This window comes from Mastigoproctus giganteus, chromosome 1, assembly GCF_048544385.1.
Source record: "Mastigoproctus giganteus isolate SK-2022 chromosome 1, ASM4854438v1, whole genome shotgun sequence".
Lineage (NCBI taxonomy): Eukaryota > Metazoa > Arthropoda > Arachnida > Uropygi > Thelyphonidae > Mastigoproctus > Mastigoproctus giganteus.
Window position 1 is genome coordinate 253,726,774 of NC_143575.1, and position 23,978 is coordinate 253,750,751.

A 23,978-nucleotide genomic window follows, 5' to 3' on the forward strand; every position below is an offset into this window, starting at 1 on the left:
GCATCATGACAAATATGCAGTATGGGGTTTTTAATCTGCTTGACTACTAAAACTACTTAACTTTAAGAACTTTCTCTTCTAATTTGACAGAAGAAAAAGTTAACATTTTTGTCAAGCAACCTTTGCCAGTGGCTGACTAATTCAGCCATAGTGAGAGAGAAGCCTAAAAATGTTTCTGCCCTCCCCAATCCAGATTGACTCAATCCCATGGTTTTTAATCCAGGGTCAAAAACATGGTCAGTGAAGCCAGCAACGAAAGTGTTTAGGCTTTGAATGGATCAAGTAAGCTTAATACTGATGGAATTGTTCCTTTTGCTCAGATACAGATAAGGGGGCATAAATTCACATTGAGAGAGGATGGTTGCAGGATAGAGGTGTGAAGATTTGCCTTCAGCAGGTATTTGATTGTTGGAACAGGCTTCCATCTGGTGTTGTAGAAGTGGGTAGTTTGAATAAATTCAAGGAAAAACTAGACAAACTATTACAGAGGATGAATGGGAAGTGCTTTTTTTCCCATTATTAATAATAATAAACTTTAAATTTTATTTTGTTTTTAGTTTTATTATTGTAAATTGTAATTTCATTTTTTGCTATTATTTCTTTTTTGATTAATATTTCATTTTGTTATTCTCTTTAGACTTAATGCATTTAGACTCAGTTGTTGTTGTTTTTTTTTTTAATGAAGCATCACCTTGTTAAATGTTCTTAAACTCCTTGGCTCCATTCAAGAGGTCTCCACTCTGTCTCACAGACATCCTGTTTCTGTTGCATGCTCTTTCTGTAGACATTTTCATGGGCACTTCTTCTGAATTGGTATATGCAATTTCCCACTCTCTTCCAAACCAAAAGATGCTGCAATTCACATCAAGTGCCAAAAGCAATGAGCACCCATTCACTGTCAAACTTTAAACTCGCAGAACCAATTTTTCCTCTTCCTCATTTATTCATTCTACTTTTTTTATGTTTTCTGGAACAACCTTCCTTCACATATTTCCCAAAAATTACAACCTAATGTCAACAACTATCTTCTGTCTTCTCAGCGTTCAACCACTCTTCTTCTAAACATGACATGACATGACTTAGCATTAGTAAAGATATATGATGCAAGAAAGCAAGCTTATACAGCATCAGCCAAAAAAAAAAATATATCCTTCTCATTTCACCCATCCACTTGCTCCAAATATTTGTCTATTTAATCTATCAACTTCTGTTTGTTGTTTGTTTGTTATTTGGTTTTTAGGAGCATTAGCAACTAAGGCCATATCGCTCCGAGATATGCGGTGGTCATTCCCTGACCTTTCCGCATCCTCCATATTTGGTGGTGACGGGCTCGAACCCCAGTCTAATCAAGAAGCGTGTGCTATGCACTGCTGCTCCTTCCCACCTGGCTACAGAGGTGTCTATCAACTTCTACAATGACAGATGGCAGTTTGTTCCAGCAATTAACCACCCACTGGCTAAAGGCAAACGTCCGCACATCTATCCTACATCTTTCCTCTATTTGAATTTATGCCCTCTCGAGCGATTATTCTGAGCAATAGGAAGAATCCCATCAGCACTGAGCATGCTCAAACCATTCAAGGCCTTATACACCTCAATCAGATCACCTTGCAGGTGCCTAGTCTCCAGACACCGTAATTTGCAAAACTTAAGCCTTTCTTCATAAGAGTAACCCTTTGTTTCATTCACTAATCTTGTTGCCCTTCTCTGTACTCATTCCAGCAGCTCTACATCTTTCTTAAAATGAGGCCTCCAGATCTGTATACAGTACTCAAGGTGAGGCCTGACCATTGCCTTATACAAGGGGATAATCAACTCCTTATCTCTGCTAGAAAAAATCCTGTATATCATTAACAATACACTGTGAGCTACTGTTGCAGACCATCTGCACTGCTCAGAAAACTTCATATCTGACTTTATGCACAGTATCAAATGCTTCGGTTTTCATGAAATAATAATTAAAAAAAAAAATACTCATATTGTGGTACTTATCTTGTTCTCTTGTAACCATATCAATAAGTGCTCCTAACCACTTGCATGTAGTATAACAGTTTGGTTTGGTTTGTATTGGGGTTTAGTGGCACATGGACTACATGGGTCATAATGCGCCAGTTCATTTGATATGTGTTTCAGAGGTATTTACTTTGGATTTAAATTGTTCCTTTTAACCTAATTTGTATGTACTTCATTGGGTTAGTCTGTTGCTTATGTTTATTTCCTTATAGGAGATGGTATAAATTAAGAGCTTTAAGGAAGGTGAAAACATCTGTGAAGTCATCTCTACCATTCAAAAGATCCGTTAGGTGTGATGTGTCCTATAAGTATCTTTGAAGGCTTGTTTGCATTCATTTGCATAAAGAGGACAGTCTATTAATATGCGTTGGGCTGACTGGATAGTGTCACAAGTCTGGCATCATGGTGGTTCTGCTCACAACAAGAAAGAGTGCGTAATATTGGTATGTCTGATTCTTAGTCTAGTATAACAGTGTCTTTCTTTGTATTAATATGATTTGCTATTGAGTACCACGTACTCACCCAATTTCAATTAATTGAAAATCACATTGTTTTATATAGTGCACACTGCAGATCAGAAAGGGGGAAAAAAAAAAAAAAAAGAGAAACATTTACATGTGTGCTTGTTATTAGCTGCTAAAAGTTGTGAACATAAAAAAAATCTACCACAACCTTTTACATTATGAATGTTTTTTAGCATTTCAAAACAAATGTGAACAAACTTGTCTTTTTGTAATATATTTTGTTGCCTATTTTGCTGAAATTTTTTTTTTTAAACTCAATTCTTTGTACACAATCTGAAGGTTGTTAGGAGTATTAGCAACTAAGGCCATATTGCTCTGGGGATATACAGTGGTCATTCCCTGACCTTTCCGCATCCTCCGTATTTGGTGGTCACAGGCTCGAACCCCGGTCTAATTAAGAAGTGTGTGCTATGCATTGTTGCTCCTGACAATCTGAAGGATTAATTCACATGATATCTTTAGCAACTTTCCTATGTATTGTAACACCAATCTGATGAGTTTCAAAATCAGACCATAAACAGTATCAAAGTTTTGGTGGTTGACACTAACAGGTCATCCAGCCTTAGGTTAATATTTGGTAACCCTATGACTACTTTGGAATTCAGCAACTCAGTCTTGATGTTACTGCACCTACAAATAATAATATTTAAGATAGTATTCTAAAGACTTGATCACACACATTTGCAATTAAAACATTTCTCATATCTGCGAATTAGGATCACTCATATCTAGGAGTTGGGAATTACTGCTTTGGTCACTGATATCCTAATTCACATCTCAGGAAATGTTGTGGGACATGTATTAGTTATCAAGCATGTACAGCCAAATATGAAACATGAAAAGGATAAGAAGATGACACAAATGTGACTAATCTCCTCTCACAACAATATTTTTACTATTCTCTTTATATGACTACAATCTGTAAGAATGGCATAATTCTTGTATCATTATATAAATTAAAATTACCCGAAAATGACAGGAGATACATACCTCAACATCTGGAGACTTAATAATCAAATTTCTCAGTGGATCATAAAATTGACTAGAAAAAACATGATCAGAAGTATAATACAGTTTTAATCTTAGAGATCCTAAATCAGTTTTATGTGTTCTTGTGCTATCCCTCGGTCGAAGAAAGTACCTAAATAAAAGAAGAGAGAATTAATAAAAGAATATTAATTGCATAAAATATAGTTTGGTATAAAATCAGTATTAGTTATTTTTATTAATCTGAAAGTGGTAGAGACTCTTTTAAGGCTAATGGATATAAAAAATGTTGTGCCTTGGGCATGCGTGTTCACATAAAGGATGTTTTCTGTCTCATATTAGAATCTTATAATAATGACAGTACATTTTGGTACCAAAAAAATAAAATGTTCATGTTTAATATTCATCCCAAGAATTCTATAAGTTTATGCTGACCATGGTCCCCAGGGTTATGTGCATTTGTTTCGAAATAATCATGTTTGTTATTTAATAATAATTTAATATTTAATAATAACAAACCACTCAATTATTTTTCCTTCTGATCAAACATGATTTAATGATTTATAAAATGATGTAAAAATGTTGTATAAAATATTTTGAAAAAAAATTCAATGATAAACATAGCAATTTTAGATTTTTTCTACAGTTGTACAAAATACATCCAAAATAAAATTACAACTACAGAAAATAATGAAAAAAATTTTACAGGTATACACTACATAGACATAATTATAAATAATTATAAATAATAAATTGGCTAAGGTAAAGAAAACCAACACGACAACCACGGCAAACTTACCAGACAAGCTCTTTTCCCACTACCGCAGTTTCTCCCTGCATTCTCAGTAAGCAGATGGTGCATGTTATCGGTAGTGGCGGTAGAAGTCGATAACGGTGTATTAATTAGTTTTTTTTTTTCTCATTATTAAAAGCAGATTATTGATGTTCCTGAATGGGCTGAAATTTACTTACGGGTACACTCTCCAGACTGCCTCAATCTTAAGGTGTTTATCCTCCCCCCTCCTGTTGTTTTAAAATAATAAAATCGTTTCACTATTTTAAAACAGCAAGAAGGGGGAGGATAAACATCCCAAGACTGAGGCAGTCTGGAGGGTGTAACCGTAAGTAAATTTCAGCCACGAAGGCATTACCACTAATGAACTCCAATAATCTGCTTTTAATAATGAGAAAAAACTAATCAATACATCATTATTAACTTCTATTGCCACTGCCAATAACACACACACACCATCTGTTTACCGAGAATGCAGGGAGAAACTGCTGTAGTGAGAAACGAGTTTGTCGGTTAAGTTTCCCGATGTTTGCCATGGTTCTCGTATTGACTTTCTTTACCTCACCAATAAATTCACTGCTGAAAGTTATTTTGAATTTCTAGTCTCCTTTTACCTCTTTCAGGATGGGGTTTGCCAAATGTGTGTGTACAGGCTTGGGGGAGAGTCAGTTTTCCACTAGGTACCAGCTCTGTGGAGTGAGCTCATTTGTGGAATTTTGAAGTTTTGTAAAAACATGAAAACCTTAAACATAAATGCTTTTAAATATTAATTTGTTTTATTTTGACTTAATTGCCCAATATAGAATAAAATTATAATAAAATCAGAATTTTTAAAAATTTGTATAAAAATTCTAAAATTTTTTAAAAATCATAAAATAAACTCATCAGTACTATTTTTTTAGAAATAATATCTACATCTATTTATATATCACTTTGATTCAATTTCTTCAGCTCATGGACCTGAGTTTCTTCAATTTTAGCTTGCTTAAAAACAAATCAGGCAAAGGCTAACAAGTGTGATCCCCCTATTCAGATTTTCAAAACTATTTTCACATTGTCATCTGTTATAAGTCATGCCTTCTATTAGTTGGAAACAAATAAAAGATAGCGACATGTGCTAGAAAACTTAAAGGCAATTTGTACATTTAATGAATGCATTATTTGAAACAACCTTGAAAATATAAATACATACGTACTTAGTTCCGCATACAAAAGATGTATATTCACATACATACTAAGGACAGGGTTAAGGAATGGAGAAGTGGAGAGGGGTCTGCATGATTAGTTACATAATAATAAAGCTAAAAAGTTTTTAAGGAATTTTTAACATAGTTAATATATAAAATATGAGTTTTAATATAGAACCTTCTCTAGATATACTTCTTCAAGACTTAATATCAAAAATGAGGGCATCAATTTTTTATATAAAATGTTGTAAGGTTTTGATAATAACATTTGTTTCAAATGAACAACCAATTTAGAGAATGTAAGATGGGAAGCACTTTAGTCCATTATCCAGTGCCCATAAAATAATGAACTGAAATGGAAGATTCCTTTGAAGTGAGCCCTGGGTTAGTTTACCATGCTTAAATGGGTATACAAAATGCTATTTGTTCAGCTATTTCACAACACTCATACTAGCAAAATTACAAGTTATAATGGGTAATTATAACTATATGGATAATTCACTTAAAACACACTTCAGTATTAAAACATACCATGCATCATGGCCTTTGATGAGATTTAACTCTTGAAGAGGAATCTTTACCTCTCCTAGGAACACATTACCCCAAACACTACTAGAATCATGCATAAGTGATATCCTGAAAAAAGTTTAGAAAAAAATTTTCTCATTATTATGGTTTTAAAAATTGTATTTAACAGAAGAAAATTTATTTTAAATTTAAACACAAACCAATTCAGCAAATTATTAAAAAATAGCAACATTTTCAGAAAAACTGTTTTTAAAACAATGGTATCCCAAGTGATTTGATTTTACAAATCCTAAGGATACACTGTTCTTAACTGTTTTTGTTTTCTTTGAAGGCAAATCAAACCATGATGCATCTTGTGAATTGCATCTATAAATCACATGTCTTAAAAGTCATTTTATCAGTTTGTAGGGTGAAAAACCATTATCAATTAAGTCATGACAGACATAACTTTTTAATTACCCCATAATTTCCTAAAGTAATATATCACTTGGGCACCACCAAACTCAAGATTGTAGAAAATGAAAAAGGACTTGGAAATAATAACTATACAATATGATACAAAGTTTTCTGAACAGTGTAGACAGGCTGCTAGGACAGCAGATAGGGTTTTGCAATGATAAAAACTCCTGTTATAATACTCACTTATTGTGATATCCCACATTTCTTAATATGCTATAGAACTACCATTTAAATTCTTTCCTGCTTATATCACATTTTTTTAAAGTCCCAAAAAGGAATAAACCTGGATATAACCCTCCTTCCTCTGATTTTTGGCTCTTAGAAAGAAATGACAGAGATTAAATTCTAAGAATTGTTTATCATGCAGTCTGTTTATTTCATAAAAATTGTTCCAGGTGCAATGTGACATTTCATATTTAACTCAAATCTTTGAAGATAGGTAGGTCTCAATTTACAACTGAGTGTCAAATTCATCGTTGCATTTGCACATTCACCTCAGCTTTTTATAAATTCCAAATTATTCATCCACTTTCCTTGCTGGTAAAGTATTACTGTCTTTTGCGTATGCATGTATTCAATACACTTCAAATAAATAAATTAATAATCTAATTTATAAATTTATTATCTAATAAATAATGTGTTTGAATAAATTTCATAAATGACATCACTATTACTATGTTAAAATTATATTTATCACGTTTATACAGTAATACTCACGATATTCAGTTTTGTTGTAATAAAATCTTTCAAAAAAATTTTCATTCTTTTTATGTAAAAAATGGTTGAAGGTGTCAAAAAAGGAAAAATAGTACATTAAGTACTATTCTTATTTTTTTGAATAGTACAGGTTTTCAACTTAATTTAAACCATTGCATCATAAACACAACACAAAAAAAAAATCAATGTTATCTATAAAAATATTGAAGAAAAATAGCCTCAAAAAAGAAGGGGAGATCTTACTTATAATGCTTCCCATTTAAAGTGCTCTTTTGGATGAGTCACTTCAAAAGCACTATAACAGGAGTTTACCATCTGGGAATTTTGCCATTAGAAATAAAGAAGTAATTATTCCATTGCATAAAACAATGGTTAGGCATCTTGAACACTGCATACAGGCTTGGAGACCCCATTTTAGTAAAGATGTGGACCTGTTGGAAAGGGTATAGAGAATAGAGCAATGAGATAGACTAAGGACACAAAGATTCATATCAAGAAAAATACTTGAGTTTTGCAAGCCAAAATTTTTTTTTTTTTTTTTTTTTTGGTAGTTGTTGGCGCATAGGCATCTGTGGCCATAATGCACCTCCCAAGGTTTTTGCAGTACTTTGATCCAAGCCCGAGGCGGGAATCGAACCCGCGACCTGTGGGTTGCCAGGCAAGCACTTTGCCCACCCGGCTAGCCCGGTCGGCGCAAGCCAAAATGTTTGGAAATCAAGTATTAATGGGGCAACCTGATCAAAGTATTTAAGGCCAGGAAAAATTTAAGTAAACTAAATGCCACAAAAATTTTTATGCTTAGTCACGTAAAACAGACAAGGGGGCATATATTTAAAATGAGAGGGGATTATTATAGACTAGATGTTTGAAAATTTTCCTTTAGCCAAAGAGTAACTGACTATTGGAACAAACTTCCACCTACTGTTGTGGAGATTAACAAGTTTACAGAGGGACTGGATAAATATTTGAAAGAAATAGATAATATTATAGGAGAAAGGTGACATTGGTTACTTTTATTTTTTGATTTAAATTTGATTTATTTTATTTATTTTTTGCTTAGTGTTACATAATCTTGCTTCCAAGTATAATTTCACTAATACTAATACAAACACTTATAATTGCAGTGCATAAATTTTGAATCACCCTGTACAACTAGAAGTACGATTTTTTTGTTTACTACAGTTTTCTATTGTGCTAATAGAAATAACACAAAAGCAAACCAAAAATACATACCTAAGATTTTATTTACCTAAAAACTTTACAAACCTAAAATTTTATAGCAAAAGTTCCAGCTTATCAAACTTCAGCATTTTAACCTATGCTTCAGTAGTTGTCCATTTTTTTTTATTTTTTTTTATTTACGACTACTGTGGGAGTGCTAAGAGATGTTTCATTATTATCAGGCTTATTTATTAGCCAATTATTGTATAAATGGGAGAAAAACAGGTGCAAGGTGTTCCAATCAGGTGTTTCAAGCCTTGTGAATAAACTGACATTACACTTAAAAAAAATAATGTTTATAAATAAAAAATCCAATAAACTATGTGCAGGAAGGAAAATTACCTGATTTCTGCAGTTCCTATATCTTCCTCCAAGGTCCTAAGAACATCCCTATCATGATTCTGGCCTTTAGCTGGCAACTATTTAAATAAAAAAAATTAAAGATAAACAATTTTAAGAAAAAGTTGTATTCAGAAGCTCTCTAGTAAGAGAAAACATGAATCTGATCCTCAATAGAACAATGGTCAGCTTAACAGTGCATGTGTGTGTGTGTGTGCGCTTTGTTAGTGTCCAGATAAGTATTTTGAAACAGTTCAATAATAAATGATCTGGGAGGGGGAGAGAATTCATATAGTTAATGATTAGAAATTTGGCATTTCATAAGAATAAACAAGGTGGAATTTTTAAAAAAGAATAAAATTAAGTTTAAAAAGTAAAAAATTAATTACACATCCCAAAAATGTACTTTTAAAAACACAAAATATATAAAACAATTTTTTTCTAGTAGTTCGTTTGTCTATAAGCATTTGTTTCACCCTGCAAATAACACACAACAGATGCAATATCTAACAAGTATTTATTTCACAAGATGTGTCAAATTTTCCAATTTTATCTTTATATAAACTTTCATTTTTTTGGTTCTAAAATATTTATTTATAATCAAATTTTGCAATGTATAAATTTAATGGTATTTATCTAGAAATGATTTGCATCTTAAATCTTACTCTATTACAAGTCTGAAATTTCATAAAGTAAAAAAAATCATAATTACTGTAATGAAATAATTTATTACAGTTATGTTTAAAAAAAGTCATAAAGAAGACAAAAAAAGTCTCCTTTTTCAAAATCACTAATTATGGGAGATCAACCTTATTCTGTTTACCTAAAGAAGCCCTATGTACTGCTATTAACTTTAGTCAAAAACATTATTGTTGAAGTAGGGCAGGGCCTCATTTTGTATGTGGCAATAAGCAAACTAGGTTTGCTACTTAGCTGCTTCAATCTTATACTGTGGAGGCCCTTCACCACAAGCTGCCTCCTATTGCACTACTCCAATGGAGAAGCATATTGCTATTTATTTAAAAAGTGTATGCCATTATTCATACCACAGGTTAGACCTTTCTTTGTGTCTCATTGGTGAATAAGTAGGCACTGTGTAAACCTAAACCAATGATAAGATATACAGGCAGTTCCCACTTTATGAGTTCCCGGGTTTACGAGATTTTTTTTTTTCCAAATATCAAGTATCAACAAAATTGAAAATACGAACATTAATTGCAAAAAATGAATCTAAAACATTCATAAATACCACATTTCAAACCACGCACATAGCTATACAATACAGTGTACTGCACTGTACGATATTAATCCATTCCAGAGACACCATCATATCGTGAAAATATTGTAATGTGAACCCAATAACACATTGTTTTTTGGTAATTTGTTCCAAGACCCTTAGCTATATAGCTAAGCTATTTATCTTTCTAAAAGATCATTTTATAATGTAAATTGTATTAGTTACCAATTCAAATCATTAAAATACACTACACTTTCATCGTTATCATAAGTTCTGTTATAAGAATCAATTTTGAATGCATTTGTGATATTTTTCTAAAGCATATTTCTGGAGGTCACAACCATAAAACAATAAAAACAATTTGCACTTTCCAGTTTATTGAGCTTTTCTGTTAGTGCAAGCAATTGTAAATGAGTAGTAAACTTGATGTTATTGCATTCGTGAAAATACCGATAGCTGGAATTGTGTCGTTTTTTTACGTTATTACGGGGAAATGTGTTTCGCCTTTACTGAAATCTTCGATCATATAAAAAACATAATTAAATTTTCAGAATCTTCTCTTCATTCATTCATTCAGTCATTCTTTTTTTTTTTTTTTTTTTTTTTTAAGCTTAGTAAGCTTATTACTCCGTGCAAATCATGTTAGTTGCAATTTGTGCGTGCCGTTAAAAAATGCTTAAGCATGCTATCGTGAAATTTTTAAAGAAAAGAGATGATTATCTTGGAAACAAACGCCTCTTGAAGCATTTCTGAAGAAGACAACTCCTTTTGCAACAAACCAACAAGTGCTGAGTCAATAATGAGTGATCAACAAGTATGCATTTAGTCAATGATGAAAAATAAACATTCTTTAACATTTGTAAGTCATAAATAATTTCTTTATTATTAAAATTTCCTTGATTTTACAGGCTATGTTTTCATTTCTTTGGATACATCAATCATTGTTTAAACATAAACTAATTAGCTAACTGATTTCATTGTTGAGAGTGTAACCCCTATTTTTAACATTATGTCTATGGGAAATAAATTCCTGCTTTATGAGCGCACGCTAGGAACGAATTAACTCGTAAAGTCGGGAACTACCTGTATATACATACAATAGCAAAACCCTGTGGCTTCCTTGCACTATATGGCTATTACTATATCTACAATATGTAAGATTCAAAATGGTACATCTTTTAAAAAATCAGAAGCCTTGTGCTACAAGAACTATAAAACATTATTACAAGTAGTAGACAGTAGCCATATTTTGTAAGTAGCAAACTGTCTAATTTCTACTTTTAATCTTAAGGCACATCTTACTATACCTTTTTTGAGGTTGATTTTTGTACTGTCTTGTGTATGGTCTTAAAATCTATGCTATTTGCAAATATAAATTTTTAATGATTAAACTTACATCAAAAAAGAATACTTCATCAAATTGAGGACATATGGTTTTCTTTCGAACTCTGGTTTTTTTCATTACATCTGTTCTATTTGGATGCCAGAGTGTGACCAAAGCATAAGGATCACAAGCCCCGTTAATAATTGTAAGATCATTGCACTCAATTACCCTGGGAAAAATATAAAAGAATATAAAACAAGAATTTAACATATAAAGTGTGAATTAAATTTAATAAAGCTACAGAAAATCTCTAAAGAAATAAGAACTTTGTATTAAATAAAGCAAAAGAAATTCAAATTAAATTATTCCCTAAAACCCAACATTCCATCTATTTTTCACAGCTTTCATTCACCATTTTAATAATCCTTCCATGAGTGAACTATCCAGGATACATAAACAGATCTATATTTTAAAAGCCATTTCAAATAATATGTCTATTAAATTAAGAGGTTATCTTGAAACCCTCCAGTGTGTGTGTACTGTCATCTCTTATCTGTGTTTCTGTGTTTCCAACTAATAGTAGATAGTTGTAAGAGATAGCCATGAAAATTGTAGTAGGTCATGCATATTAGCTCAGTTGTCCAATTTGGGCTTATAAAAGTCAAAAAATTCTATGGAATTCAGCTATAGAAGTTAATGAAATTTAATCAACAGAAATATAAATATATGTAAAGGATAAGACTGCCTCAAGAAGAAAAAAGAGATAGAAAGACAGAGTGTATAATGACCAGTTATTTTTAAAAAATGTTTTCAACAATTTTTTTTTAATTCTCATTTCATATTAGAAAATTTAACTCTAATATTGGATGATCAAGTCAAAATAAGAACAAATATTTAAAACCATTTATGTAGCGTTTTTTTTTTTTTTTTTAACAAAACAAATTACACAAGTAGAGAGTAGCTACATTTTGTATGTAGCAAATTGTCTAATTCCTACTTTCAGTTTTTTAATCTTGATGCAAAACTTAAAAGGAGAAATTCACACTACAGAGCCATTCCCTAACAGAAAATTAACTCTACTGAGCTCTTACACATTTGCTAAAATAAATAATAATAAAATTCTTTATTCACAGAAATGTACAGGGACACGATTCCTACTCCTGAAAGAATTAAAGGCTTGTAACTTTTATTCAATATTTTATCATCCTCTAATAAAAGGTTACGCAGTAATATTAATATCTGGTTAAAAGTCAAATATTTCAAGAATAAAAAAAAAAAAAAAAAAATTATATCATATATCCTCCATCCTTATCCCCAGCATATAAGCTGGCATTTCTTATTGTGGTTTGTGTTTGCATCTGAGGAACATGATGGAAATGTCATTTGTGACAATATAGTGGTTTTGCTACTTGTTACCTATGGAGAGATATCTGGGTTAAAAGCCCATCACAGGAATTTCTAAAGGACTTTTAATTGGGGTTGTAATTAGCTGATCTCAAGAGGAAGGAGCAAGGGTCCCCTTAAATTAGATGACCTACCACTGCTTCAACCAACAAACAGCCAAAGTGGTTTAGAAGCTTAAGCAGTTTCCTATGAGAAAAACTTTCTCAAAATGTTTTTCTTTTGGGAAAAAGAAATTTCTGCAGTTATCCTTTTTAGATTTATGTTTCCTTGAATGTATCATCTGAAAAAAAACTTTAAGACTAAATGAGTTTATTTAACTATTTTAAAGCCTTAAATATCTCAATCAGGTCACTATGCAAATTCATAAAGTGTAACTTACAGAACAACTAAATCAATTTTCTGTGATAATACACCCTTGAGCTCATAACTAACATCTTTGCTCTTCTCTATACCCTTCTGGAGCAGATCCAGATCCTTTCTAAAGTGAAGTTTCTAAACCTAAATTCAATATTCAAGATGTGGCCTAACCACTGCTTACAAATATTATCAACACAGTTGATACAACTTTTCCCCAGATTGCTAATCCATGTATACCTCTAAGGATTATACTCAACTCCTGAAACTATTACTTTAAGCATCTTTGCAAGCAGATATCACTTAAAAAAACTGCAGTAAAACACTGGGCAAATATTAGTTCTGGGTTTGACTGATGAAAAATCAAGTATCAAGGCTCCAACAATACTTGATTTTTCATGGAGCTTGAAGCATTTCAGGACTTGACCTTGTTCCATGCACAAGAAACATTCTCAAAAATATGTTTTAAAAAATATATATATATCAGAAACAGTTTGTTCAGCATTTGACATGTATAAATGCTTATGTCATCTTACTGCCTGGAACAGAAAGGCCTGTTACCTTAAGAACCACATTAAACCCAATTAACAGACTGAATACTATTTTCAAATTTATTTTATATGGAGTCTCAAAGGATCTATTACAGTTGGATCAAATGAAAAGATTTAAGTAATGCCAACTCCTCCTCTTACCCCAACCACAAAAATCAGCAGATTTTGTCTTACTAGATGGGGAAACTGTTTTCTTTTCTAGATATGATGATGGCATTTTTGTCATCATTACATGGCAAAAATGCTGTCCAGGAGCAATTTTGCAATATACAGGAAGAATAGAGTTTCATGCTCCATGAAAAAGGAATAAACACCTCATAAAAAGTTCTTTAAATTATTTGCTATTATTATTATTATTACATTAATTTGCAGTTAGTACACACGATAATAAATAATTTATCTACATAAAGCTGGAGTCTTATCTTTCTTCCTTAGCGTAACCTACATCCATACAGTTTAAGTCTCATATTAGATCTAAATTATCCTCGCATTTTAATGATATTGATGCTCTCTCTCTCTCTCTCTCTCTCTGAGACCAATGAAACGTTCAGCAGATGCCATATAACAATCATAATATTAGTACTACAAATTTTATGACTAGTTCATTTAATGTCAGTCATCTGACACTAAATAAGCTAGTCAAGAAAACTGCACCTAAAGTGCATGTATTCAAGAAGGTGGACATTTACATTATAATTACTTATTATCATTATAGTTATTATAATTAATTGATTATGAAATATAACAGAATAATAAATTTCAATTACTAATATTTAGGTATGGAAATTTTGAATCACTCTGTAAAATACAATTTGTCTTTCATTTGTTAATCAAATTTATCTCATGCTCAAAACTTTTTTAAGAAGAACATTATTACTAACAGAGTTTTTACAAACAGAATATAATTTTCTACTGTTGGCAGCATCCTAATACGTGTAATGGGACAAAATCAACAACTAGAAATGTGAGACCAGTCTCCAAGTTCTGGAAGACCAGAGACAATGACACCACTGCAACTAGTAGTATAATTAAAATAATCCCATAGGCTATTGTCAAAAACCAGAAACAGCAGTCCCCATTTTTCCTTCCTATGGTGGTGGTGAAAGGCATTATGACACTGTTGATTCTACTATCAACCTAAAATATACATACTGCACACTCAATAGGCAGCCAGAGCATCAAAATTGGAGTGTGCAAGAGGTATGATTTCTGTAAAACAATATTGTTGAGAATGGTCACCCCAGTGATTTGTGCAATACAAAAAATGTACAAAATATATATATTATTAGTAAATGAATTCAACCAGATTTCCATATTTGTGTGTACTATTTTCTTATCACACATCAAATTACAATTAAGTCTGCATAACTAGTGAATTTTAAACTAATATACACTCAGTTTCTAAGCCTTCTGGAGAAAAAAAAAAAAAAATTAATAGCAGGAGTACCAGTTCTAGACAGTCAATCTACCATACAGCATAAATATTACACCCATTTTAAAGTTATAAGTAAAAATAGCAAGAGTTTCTGGCAAAATGTCACCTTAGTATCTTCAAGTGAACATCTAACTTCATAATATATCAGCCACAGTCTCTTCCCGGTAATCTACTATCCAGTCCTAATCACAGAACACAGCCAGGCAAGTTACGAACAGACAAGCTAGAATAATGGGTCTGATTCCAAAATCACTGAAGTAACAGAAACCTCTCATTGATCCACATTGAGAAATTAAGGTAATATCCTTCTTTTCCCAATAAGGCTAGACTGTCTTTTAATGTAACAGAATTACAGAAATGTATTTAAACCAAATAAAATGCATGTCTTTCATATATAAACACCTTTGCTTTCCTTTCTCAAATGATGTGCTATCTCTGTGGCAAATCCCATGCTGGAAGAAAATATCCAAGGTCTCCCATAACAAGTGAAGCCTCCCTACTACATATCCTCTCTGCACTCAGTTTTAATTATTGATATCCCTGATCATTCAGAGCCTAATGTAGGAGCTTATCCAAACACTCTGATGGGTGCTCATTTTATGAGTTGGTGCCAAATACAAACACAGGATTAGGACAAACAAAACCTTTTTTTTTTGGTTTACATCTTAAAAAATTTCAGTCCTTTTATTTTGATCAAAGCATATTTTAGTAGTAAGAGCAAGAAAAAAAATGAGCATATACCAATATTTCCTGGATTATGCTTTTGAGAAATAATTTTGGTTAAGTAAAATTCCTAGCAATCATTTCTGAGAATTAATTAAAGCAATACACACTAAAGGTTTATACCTAAATATATTTATATTTAGGTATAAAACTTTATTATATTAATATTATTTATATTAACATAAATAATTATTTATATTAACACCTAAATGCTACATTAAATCTGTAAAGTAATGATAACTGAAAAGCAGAAGTTTAAACAATGATTACATTAAGAATGCTATATATTCTTTATCTAATTATTATTATTACTAAACTATTAAATAAATTTGTGAAATAATAATAATACAAAGAAATATAGAAATATACACAATTAATAAATTTATGCTGTGAGGTGTCACCTGACAAGAAGCCTATGTGAATGATATCCAGTGCTTGAAGCCTTTAGAAACTGGTCAAATCTCACTTCAATATGAACTTTACCCTATAAATCATGCAGATTATTATTATTTAAAAAAAAAGTAATTACACATTTTATGACACAAATCAATTCCAATAAATTGTTTCACACATTAATAATTTTGAATTATCTCACCAGAATTTGACATATAATGTATAAACAGCAATAACTTGCTCATCTTTTTGTTTACATGAAAATATTTCTTATATTAAGAAATAAACTTTAACACACATTTTGAAAACTATTTGCTTTCCTTATGTTAATGACCAAAAACTTAACCTTCCCATGTTTTATAACTTTAAATAAATACACATGCATGCACGAGTCTGAATTGCCAGCCCTGGATCATGCTGAAGTGCAAAATTTGTAAATGGAAGCAGGCATAGCAAATTCCATAACACGATAATAGTATACTATACTACATTCTATTTTTTTATATTTCTGTCTGGAGTTGTTCCATCCTTTCCCACCACTGACAAGGCTTGGCTTACGTTCACTTTAAAAATAACATTGTTATCCATGAGTTAATCTAAAATTACTAATATTGTTTTTTAATTTGAATGGCATCTTAAAAGAGACAAATTCACTACTCAGCTAACTACTCCATGGCACTACTGTAAAGGGCCACTACACACATTCAGGTAAACCTGTCAGTTATGCCTTGAATGCACACCTGTACAGGTCTACCGGAGCATGTGGATGACAAAACTGCACAGTTATTTTGACCTGCAGAGGCGACCAGAGGAAATATGAAAAATCATTCCTGAACTGGAGTGGCCTATGCAGGCAAACCGGAATATGTGTAGCAACATGGCAGGCGCACTGCCAGATTGCCTATTCAACTATCATTAATAATTACATAAATTATATGAAAAAATACACTTCATTGCAAATAATAAGCCAACTATTGCTAAAGCGTCGTCTGTTGATGCCATGGTCAGCCAACTGAATGAATGGTGACAGGTTTACTGGAGCATGTGGATGCACTATGGGCGTCCGGTAGACCTGTACAGGTATAACTGACAGGTTTACCTGAATGTGTGTAGCGGCCTTTACAGTTCTTTCAGGACTTATTGGTCCCTCATCAGATGACAGGATGAGGAGCCCCAATTTGATGCAATCAGCAGAGATGTGCTTAAATTTCACCTTGAATAATTTCCACAATTTGTTGAAGAACCAAAGTGTAGGGAGCAAAAGGAAAATTTAAAGTGGAATGAGGAATAAAAGGTTTCATTCTTTTAGGAATTATATTAATAATGCAGTCAGATCATAAGATTTGAAACAGTAGATGTACAAGAAAAGAAATAAAACATGTCATCCCATTTGGACATTGCTTTAACACCCAAAACGTTCTGTAGTATCTACTGGACTTCTATTTATTTTGAGAAATTGAGGGTGAGAAAAAGATAAGCATTAATCACATAGTTAGTTTCTTTTTTTCTTTTATGATGAACAAACATGAAAGGTATTAGAATCTACAATACAGGCAACCCAAGTATAACACGTACTTCTACAACATGGTTTCGCTCTGCACAATTGATAAATTGCTGCAATCCTCGTACAACATGGTATTTTTGAGCTTTTGTGTAGGGAAAACCCTGCTATTATGTTAGATACAATTTTTCAACATTTCCATTCTTTTTTGTGAATCCAAGCTGTTGACTTGATAGTCGTTATGCAATAAACAAACTATCAGCAAAAACCCAGTATTTTATTTTATTTTGTTGGAAAATCCCTGTGTTAGGTTTTGTGTTATTGAACTTGTGCTTGTATAAGATCATAAAAAACTGTGACTTCGAAGCATGCAGTAGTGACTTTTAAGGTTTTTGTAAGATTTTTTTGGTTTTTATTTGATCGTTTATAAATTTTTCCAGTATGTATTACTACTAAATTTTGTTAAGAACCATTGTGGAATAATTTCTTTGCTGTGAATTAAATTCCAGCCCTAAATTATGTCAAAGGACATAAAAAAGCGCCACTCAAAAGAAACTATTTCTCTAGAATAAAACATACAAATTTTGGATCATCTTAAAAAAGGGGAAAAGGTTTTTTCACTGGTAAAAGTTTAAATTTAAATGAAGCAACAATCCGGACCATAAAGAAAAATGAACAGAAAATTAGAACTGCTGTTGCTGCAGGGAAATGTCATATTTCCATTTCTGCAAATATGACAGCTTGTTCCCGAGCGCCAATAATTGAGAAAATGGAAAAAGTACTCAGTATTTGGAATGACGATAGCAGTAAAGAACAGATCCCATTAGACAACAATGTAATTAAACAAAAGGCACTAAAAATTTATAACTATTTAAAAGAAAATGGAGAATCTTATGTTAACCCGGAGTTTGTTACAGTAAAGGTTGGTTTGAGAGATTTAAAAACTGTTTCTCATTACATAACATAAGAATTCAAGGGGAAAGTGTATCGGGCTGATAATGAAGTTGCCAAGAAGGATGCACAGGAATTTCAAAAAATTATTGAGGAGCACAGATACACAACCACATCAAGTTTTCAAGGCCGATGAGACAGGTCTTTGGTGGACAAAAATGCCCACCAGAACTTTTTATTTAAAAAAAAAAAAAGAAACTGCACGAGGTTCTAAGGCATCAAAAGATCATGTAATGTTACTTATGTGCAGTAATGCATCAGGAGATTACATGATAAAACCTATGCTAGTTTATAGACCCTCTAATCCTCGTATAATGAAAGGTCTAAATAAAAACACATTACCGGTACACTGGAAAGCAAATAAAAAAGATTGGGTAACTGCCGATTTATTTAAAGAATGGTTTCTAAATTTTTTTGCGCCAGCTGTGGAAAACTATTTAAAGCTAAAAAATCTAGATTTCAAAATTTTATTACTCTTGGATAACGTGCCAGGCAATCCAAAAGATGAAGTAGTGTTCCTACCACCTACAACTTCTTTAATTCAGCCATTAGATCAAGGCATTATATCTAACTTTTAAACTCATCACATCAGAAAATCATTACAATGGATTTTGAAAAAAAAATTTATTCCAAATCTATTGAAGTGATGGAGGCATGGAAACATTTTTCGATTGTGGACTGCATCATAATCATAGATTTATCGCTCAAAGAAATAAAACCGTCAACATTAAATGCATGTTGGAAAAATGCATGGCCAGAGTCAGTTCATTCAGGAAATATGGTCAAATCAGCAGAACACAGAATCGGTGCAATAGTAGAACTTGCTAAGTCGGTAGGAGGGGAGAGAAATATAACTACTGAAGACGTTCAAGAATTACCGGTATAAAAATAGGCTGGCAAAGTGGATTTGGTGGAAATGGCATCAGAGGTAAACCAAATCAATTCAGATGATGACAGAACAGATGAAAATTCTGAATTTCCAAATTTTACACTAAAAAGCATATGGGAAGGGCGAGCAATTAGAATGTTATTTATTGAATGCAGATCCTTCGACTGAAAGGAACAGAAAGTTCAAAAGGCAGCCACAAAAATGCTTAGCTCCATACCATGAAATTTACAAACATCTATCAAGCAAAAACAAACAAACCCAGATTACCAATTTGTTAAAAAGAGCAGAGGGTACACGAAATCTAGATGCTGCAGAAGAAAGATGATGCAGTTCAGAAGTTGAAGATATTCTGCAACAGAGAAAATGTTCTTGTTTAATTGGGCTTAGCAGTGATGAAGAGAAAGAAAATTAAATGAACGTGCATTATCTGACATATGTGTCACAGTTTTTAAGACATTTGTTCAGTTATTACTATTTTTTAAAAAAATTAAGTTTCCGATAGTTATAAAAAAAAAATGATGTATTTTTGTTAGCATTTGGAACATAACCTCACTTTTGGTACTGGTTCTTAGTCCCGAATAACATGGTTTCACACTACATAAGATTTTAAAGGAACCTAACTACCGTGCTATATGAGGGTTGCCTGTACGTTATACTATGTTCTCAACCTTTAGCCCATACTGTATATGGGCTAAAGGCTAGAATTATCTAGTAACAAAAGCATTAGTAATATCCCTAATGGCCTGGGCAACAGAACTGAAAGAGTAAATGTTACATGATCTGAATTTGGTAGAATGGAGTTAGAAAGAGAGACACTTTGAAGAAGTCAAAAAGAGGAGAGGTAAAATAGGACATCTCTTACAAGAAATATTGAAGTAGACAATTTTCCCAAATACTATCTTAAAATAGAAGGAATTGTAGGGTAATTAGGGCAAGTGAGATAAATAATGGTTAGAAGATTAAAGATAGTGTTTTCTTAGAAATATTTTTGAGCTAGAAAACTGTTAATAAGTTGACAATTTGAATAGAAGCATGATAAAATTATGACATCTGAGGGCTAAATATAAATTAGAAATTGTTATAAGGGCATTTTCAAATGTTTAAGCATGTAATGAAAACAATTTATGAAAAATACTAATTTTTTACCTGGACTTCTGAATCTGCATCAACTGGCAAAATAGGGAACCAATGCTCTTTCCCATGATATTTCTGGAGATCTTCTCTTTTAATGGCAACTTTTCCTAAAACTTTGTCTTTATTCACAGGGCGTTCCTTATCATAAAGATATAAAGACAAGAAACGAAACTTCCTTGGCACTTCAAATTGGAATTCTTCACCAAAAAATGGACTAAAAAAAAAATTGTTTTCAGAGAACAAGAAGTATTAACTTAGAGTTGATAATTTTTTAAATTTCTAATTAAAGAGTATTTATAACTTTTTTTTTTTTTTTCAAATTTATAGGATCACACAAATGTCCCTTAAAAAATTCTTGATAAAGTTAGTGGCTAAAAATGAAATTCACTAACATTATTATACTATGAGGAAATGTGTTCAAAGACTAAATGAACAAGGCATAATATGATACGGGTTTAAATTAACTACATACGTAGTGTAAAGGCATTGTTTAATTTTATCTCATATTGTGGCTTCCTCTACTAGAAAAGCGTTATTTATTTGAAGTAGTGCAGTACCTGGTATCTCGTTGTGAAGGCACAATATGAGATAAAATCAAATGCTGCCTTTTTACACTACACGTGTAATTAAAATTTATGGGTAAACTATGGTGTATCTACACCAATATTATACAATGAGAAAATACAAAAAGAAATTCATTAAAAGTAATGTGGAAGCCCCAGCTGATTTCACAAAATTTACTTTTTTTGATAGCAATGAAATGCCCTATCAGGCAATCATTCATCCTCATTCAAGTTTCAACTATGGAAGCACTAATACAGTTCTGTATATAATGTAAGCAACATTATATATAGAATACCATATTTTCAATTATTAACAATCTAATCATCTTTAATGGAAACACTAAATAATAATGATATATATAAAAATAAATTTGATAAACAACACAAATTATAGAAATTTGATTAATGTTTAATAGCATTTTTTAATATCAGTAATCCTACTTAAAATTTCCATTGTATTAACTTGTGTTACAATTTTGCTCAGTTTATGAAAGCAATATAGCCTTATGGCCGACAAAGAAATTTCAATGAACTCTAGTGAACATTTGCACTCATTAAGCATCTAACAAGTCTATATTTTCCCAGATTCCTCTTATAACCCCTTCACATATAGGCTAGATATTTGTACATTTCTAATCTTCTGGAACTTCACAGTCTCAGAATACCTATATTTTTACAGATAAGAGTTTAATTACCTCTTCAGCTACTTCTTTCAATATAAAAGAAAGATAACATCAACCCTTAATTAAGAAAGATTTAAAATAAGACGACTTTTCCAGTTGAAGTATTTCAATTAATTTTACTTGATTGGTATGAGGAAAGCACAAGTATTACAATTGTCCTTTCCTTTCCTCAATGTCAATGGTACAATTAAATGGTACAGTTGATATAATCAGACCCTAAACATTTCCAACAACTAAATAAAATTATACTGTAGATTTTAGTGTTTTGCACCAACCTTACGTAAAAATAAAAACACAAAGGAAACTGGACTTTTAATAACTGTGTTTATAATAAATTATAATAACCTGTATTTACAATAAATTTAACTTTACGATAAACTATACATATAAAATATTAAAATCTGCTACATTAAGAACAATAAAATGCATTAAAATATACTAAGTTAAAAGCGATAAAAAACCATAGCTTTCAAAGGCTCCAGCCTTCATACCGCTGAAGAAGAAGGCTGGAGCCTTTGAAAGCTATGGTTTTTTATCGCTTTTAACTTAGTATATTTTAATGCATTTTATTGTTCTTAATGTAGCAGATTTTAATATTTTATATGTATAGTTTATCGTAAAGTTAAATTTATTGTTAATACAGGTTATTATAATTTATTATAAACACAGTTATTAAAAGTCCAGTTTCCTTTGTGTTTTTATTTTTACGTAAGGTTGGTGCAAAACACTAAAATCTACAGTATGAGTATACCCAACCTCAGAGGCCTGTTTGAAGAACTAAATAAAATTGGCTACATTTCAGATATCAATATCAAAATTTATCTTCAAGTGAAAACAGATTTCAATATTGAAATCTAAAACACAGCCTAGTTTAATCAGCTGTAGGGATTGTTTGGGATCTAACTGTACCAATTGTCCTTTACATGCTGATAAACTAATTGAAACCCCACATAGAAATGTATTTAACTTTAAATCTCTCTTACTTAGAAGTACACCACACAATTTCTTCCTCAAGTTTAATCAACTTCTGTTTTCTTTACTTCAAAACCTGATAATTTCTCCTCCAGACTTGTAACAAAGAAGCCTTTCTCCCTCAATCTATACCTGTCATGTTATTGAGAATTTTTCAAAAATAGATCCTAATTTTTAGTACAGTATATTTTGTGGTTGTGTGGTATGCTATGTGCTATTATAAAGCTGAAATTCATAAAATGTGGGGAAATGTCTGGTGTACAAGTAAAACTCTTGCACAAGCCAAAAAATTTTTCTCCTACAAGTGTGATGTAGTTTTTCGATTACAGGACCATCTTCAAGCCAAAGCTGCCAAAGATCAAACAGCCATCAGGCACAGTCAAACACGATTGGTGTCTTCCGATTATAAAATGCAACCATATTCCTGACACCTAAGGATTCTTGGGAGATAATTATTCAGGCAGCATGAGAAAACCACACAATTAAAGCTTGCATGGTTCTTCAAGTCTATTCCCTTTACAAATTCACATCAATATAGAGTGTCAGGTAGACAGAATTTTCCTTTCCATCACCCTCTAACAGCCTGCTGAGCATTCAGACATCAACAGGGTCTCATATGAACCTCTAGGGAGGATATGTGAGAGCTCTTTAGACTCTGAATAAGCTTTAGTCAGAATTTCCACTGCAAATGTTTTTTGTTCAAAATGTTTCACTGTTCACTATACAACACAGCAAGTTTTCATTGATCAAAATGTCCACATTTATGGTCTCTTTAACTCAAGAACCAGCCCTCCAGTTTGCAAAAGAACTGAAAATGAAAAATTATCACGAATCAAGTGGATGATTGAAAAGTTTTAGCAAAAGAAATTTCATATCCAAAAAACAAAGTATGTGAAAAAAATTAAGCATCACAAGATGTAAACTCCTTCAGAGAACACTTTAGTGAAATGATGGTGAATTTAAGAAAAACATATTTTTAATATAACTAAATGTGGGCTCCTGCTTCTAGTGATGCCCAATAAAACATCAGCAACAAAGATATCAAAGGTAAAGAAAAACTATGAAAAACTAGCCGTAAACTACTGGAATCCTATTG

The 23,978-nt window shown here is 31.8% G+C and overlaps 1 protein-coding gene across 1 annotated transcript in view; it reads right to left on the bottom strand.

Annotated features, from left to right (window-relative positions):
- RasGAP1 (Ras GTPase activating protein 1) overlaps positions 1 to 23,978 on the bottom strand; it is a 155,947-nt gene that overhangs the window by 112,998 nt on the left and 18,971 nt on the right. The window contains exons 3-8 of the mRNA XM_090385731.1: positions 20,677 to 20,878; positions 16,198 to 16,280; positions 11,402 to 11,558; positions 8,772 to 8,848; positions 6,036 to 6,140; positions 3,528 to 3,678 (exon numbers count right to left, since the gene is read on the bottom strand). Of these exons, the coding sequence (XP_090241857.1) occupies positions 3,528 to 3,678; positions 6,036 to 6,140; positions 8,772 to 8,848; positions 11,402 to 11,558; positions 16,198 to 16,280; positions 20,677 to 20,878 (775 nt within the window). The remainder of the gene's footprint in view (positions 1 to 3,527; positions 3,679 to 6,035; positions 6,141 to 8,771; positions 8,849 to 11,401; positions 11,559 to 16,197; positions 16,281 to 20,676; positions 20,879 to 23,978) is intronic.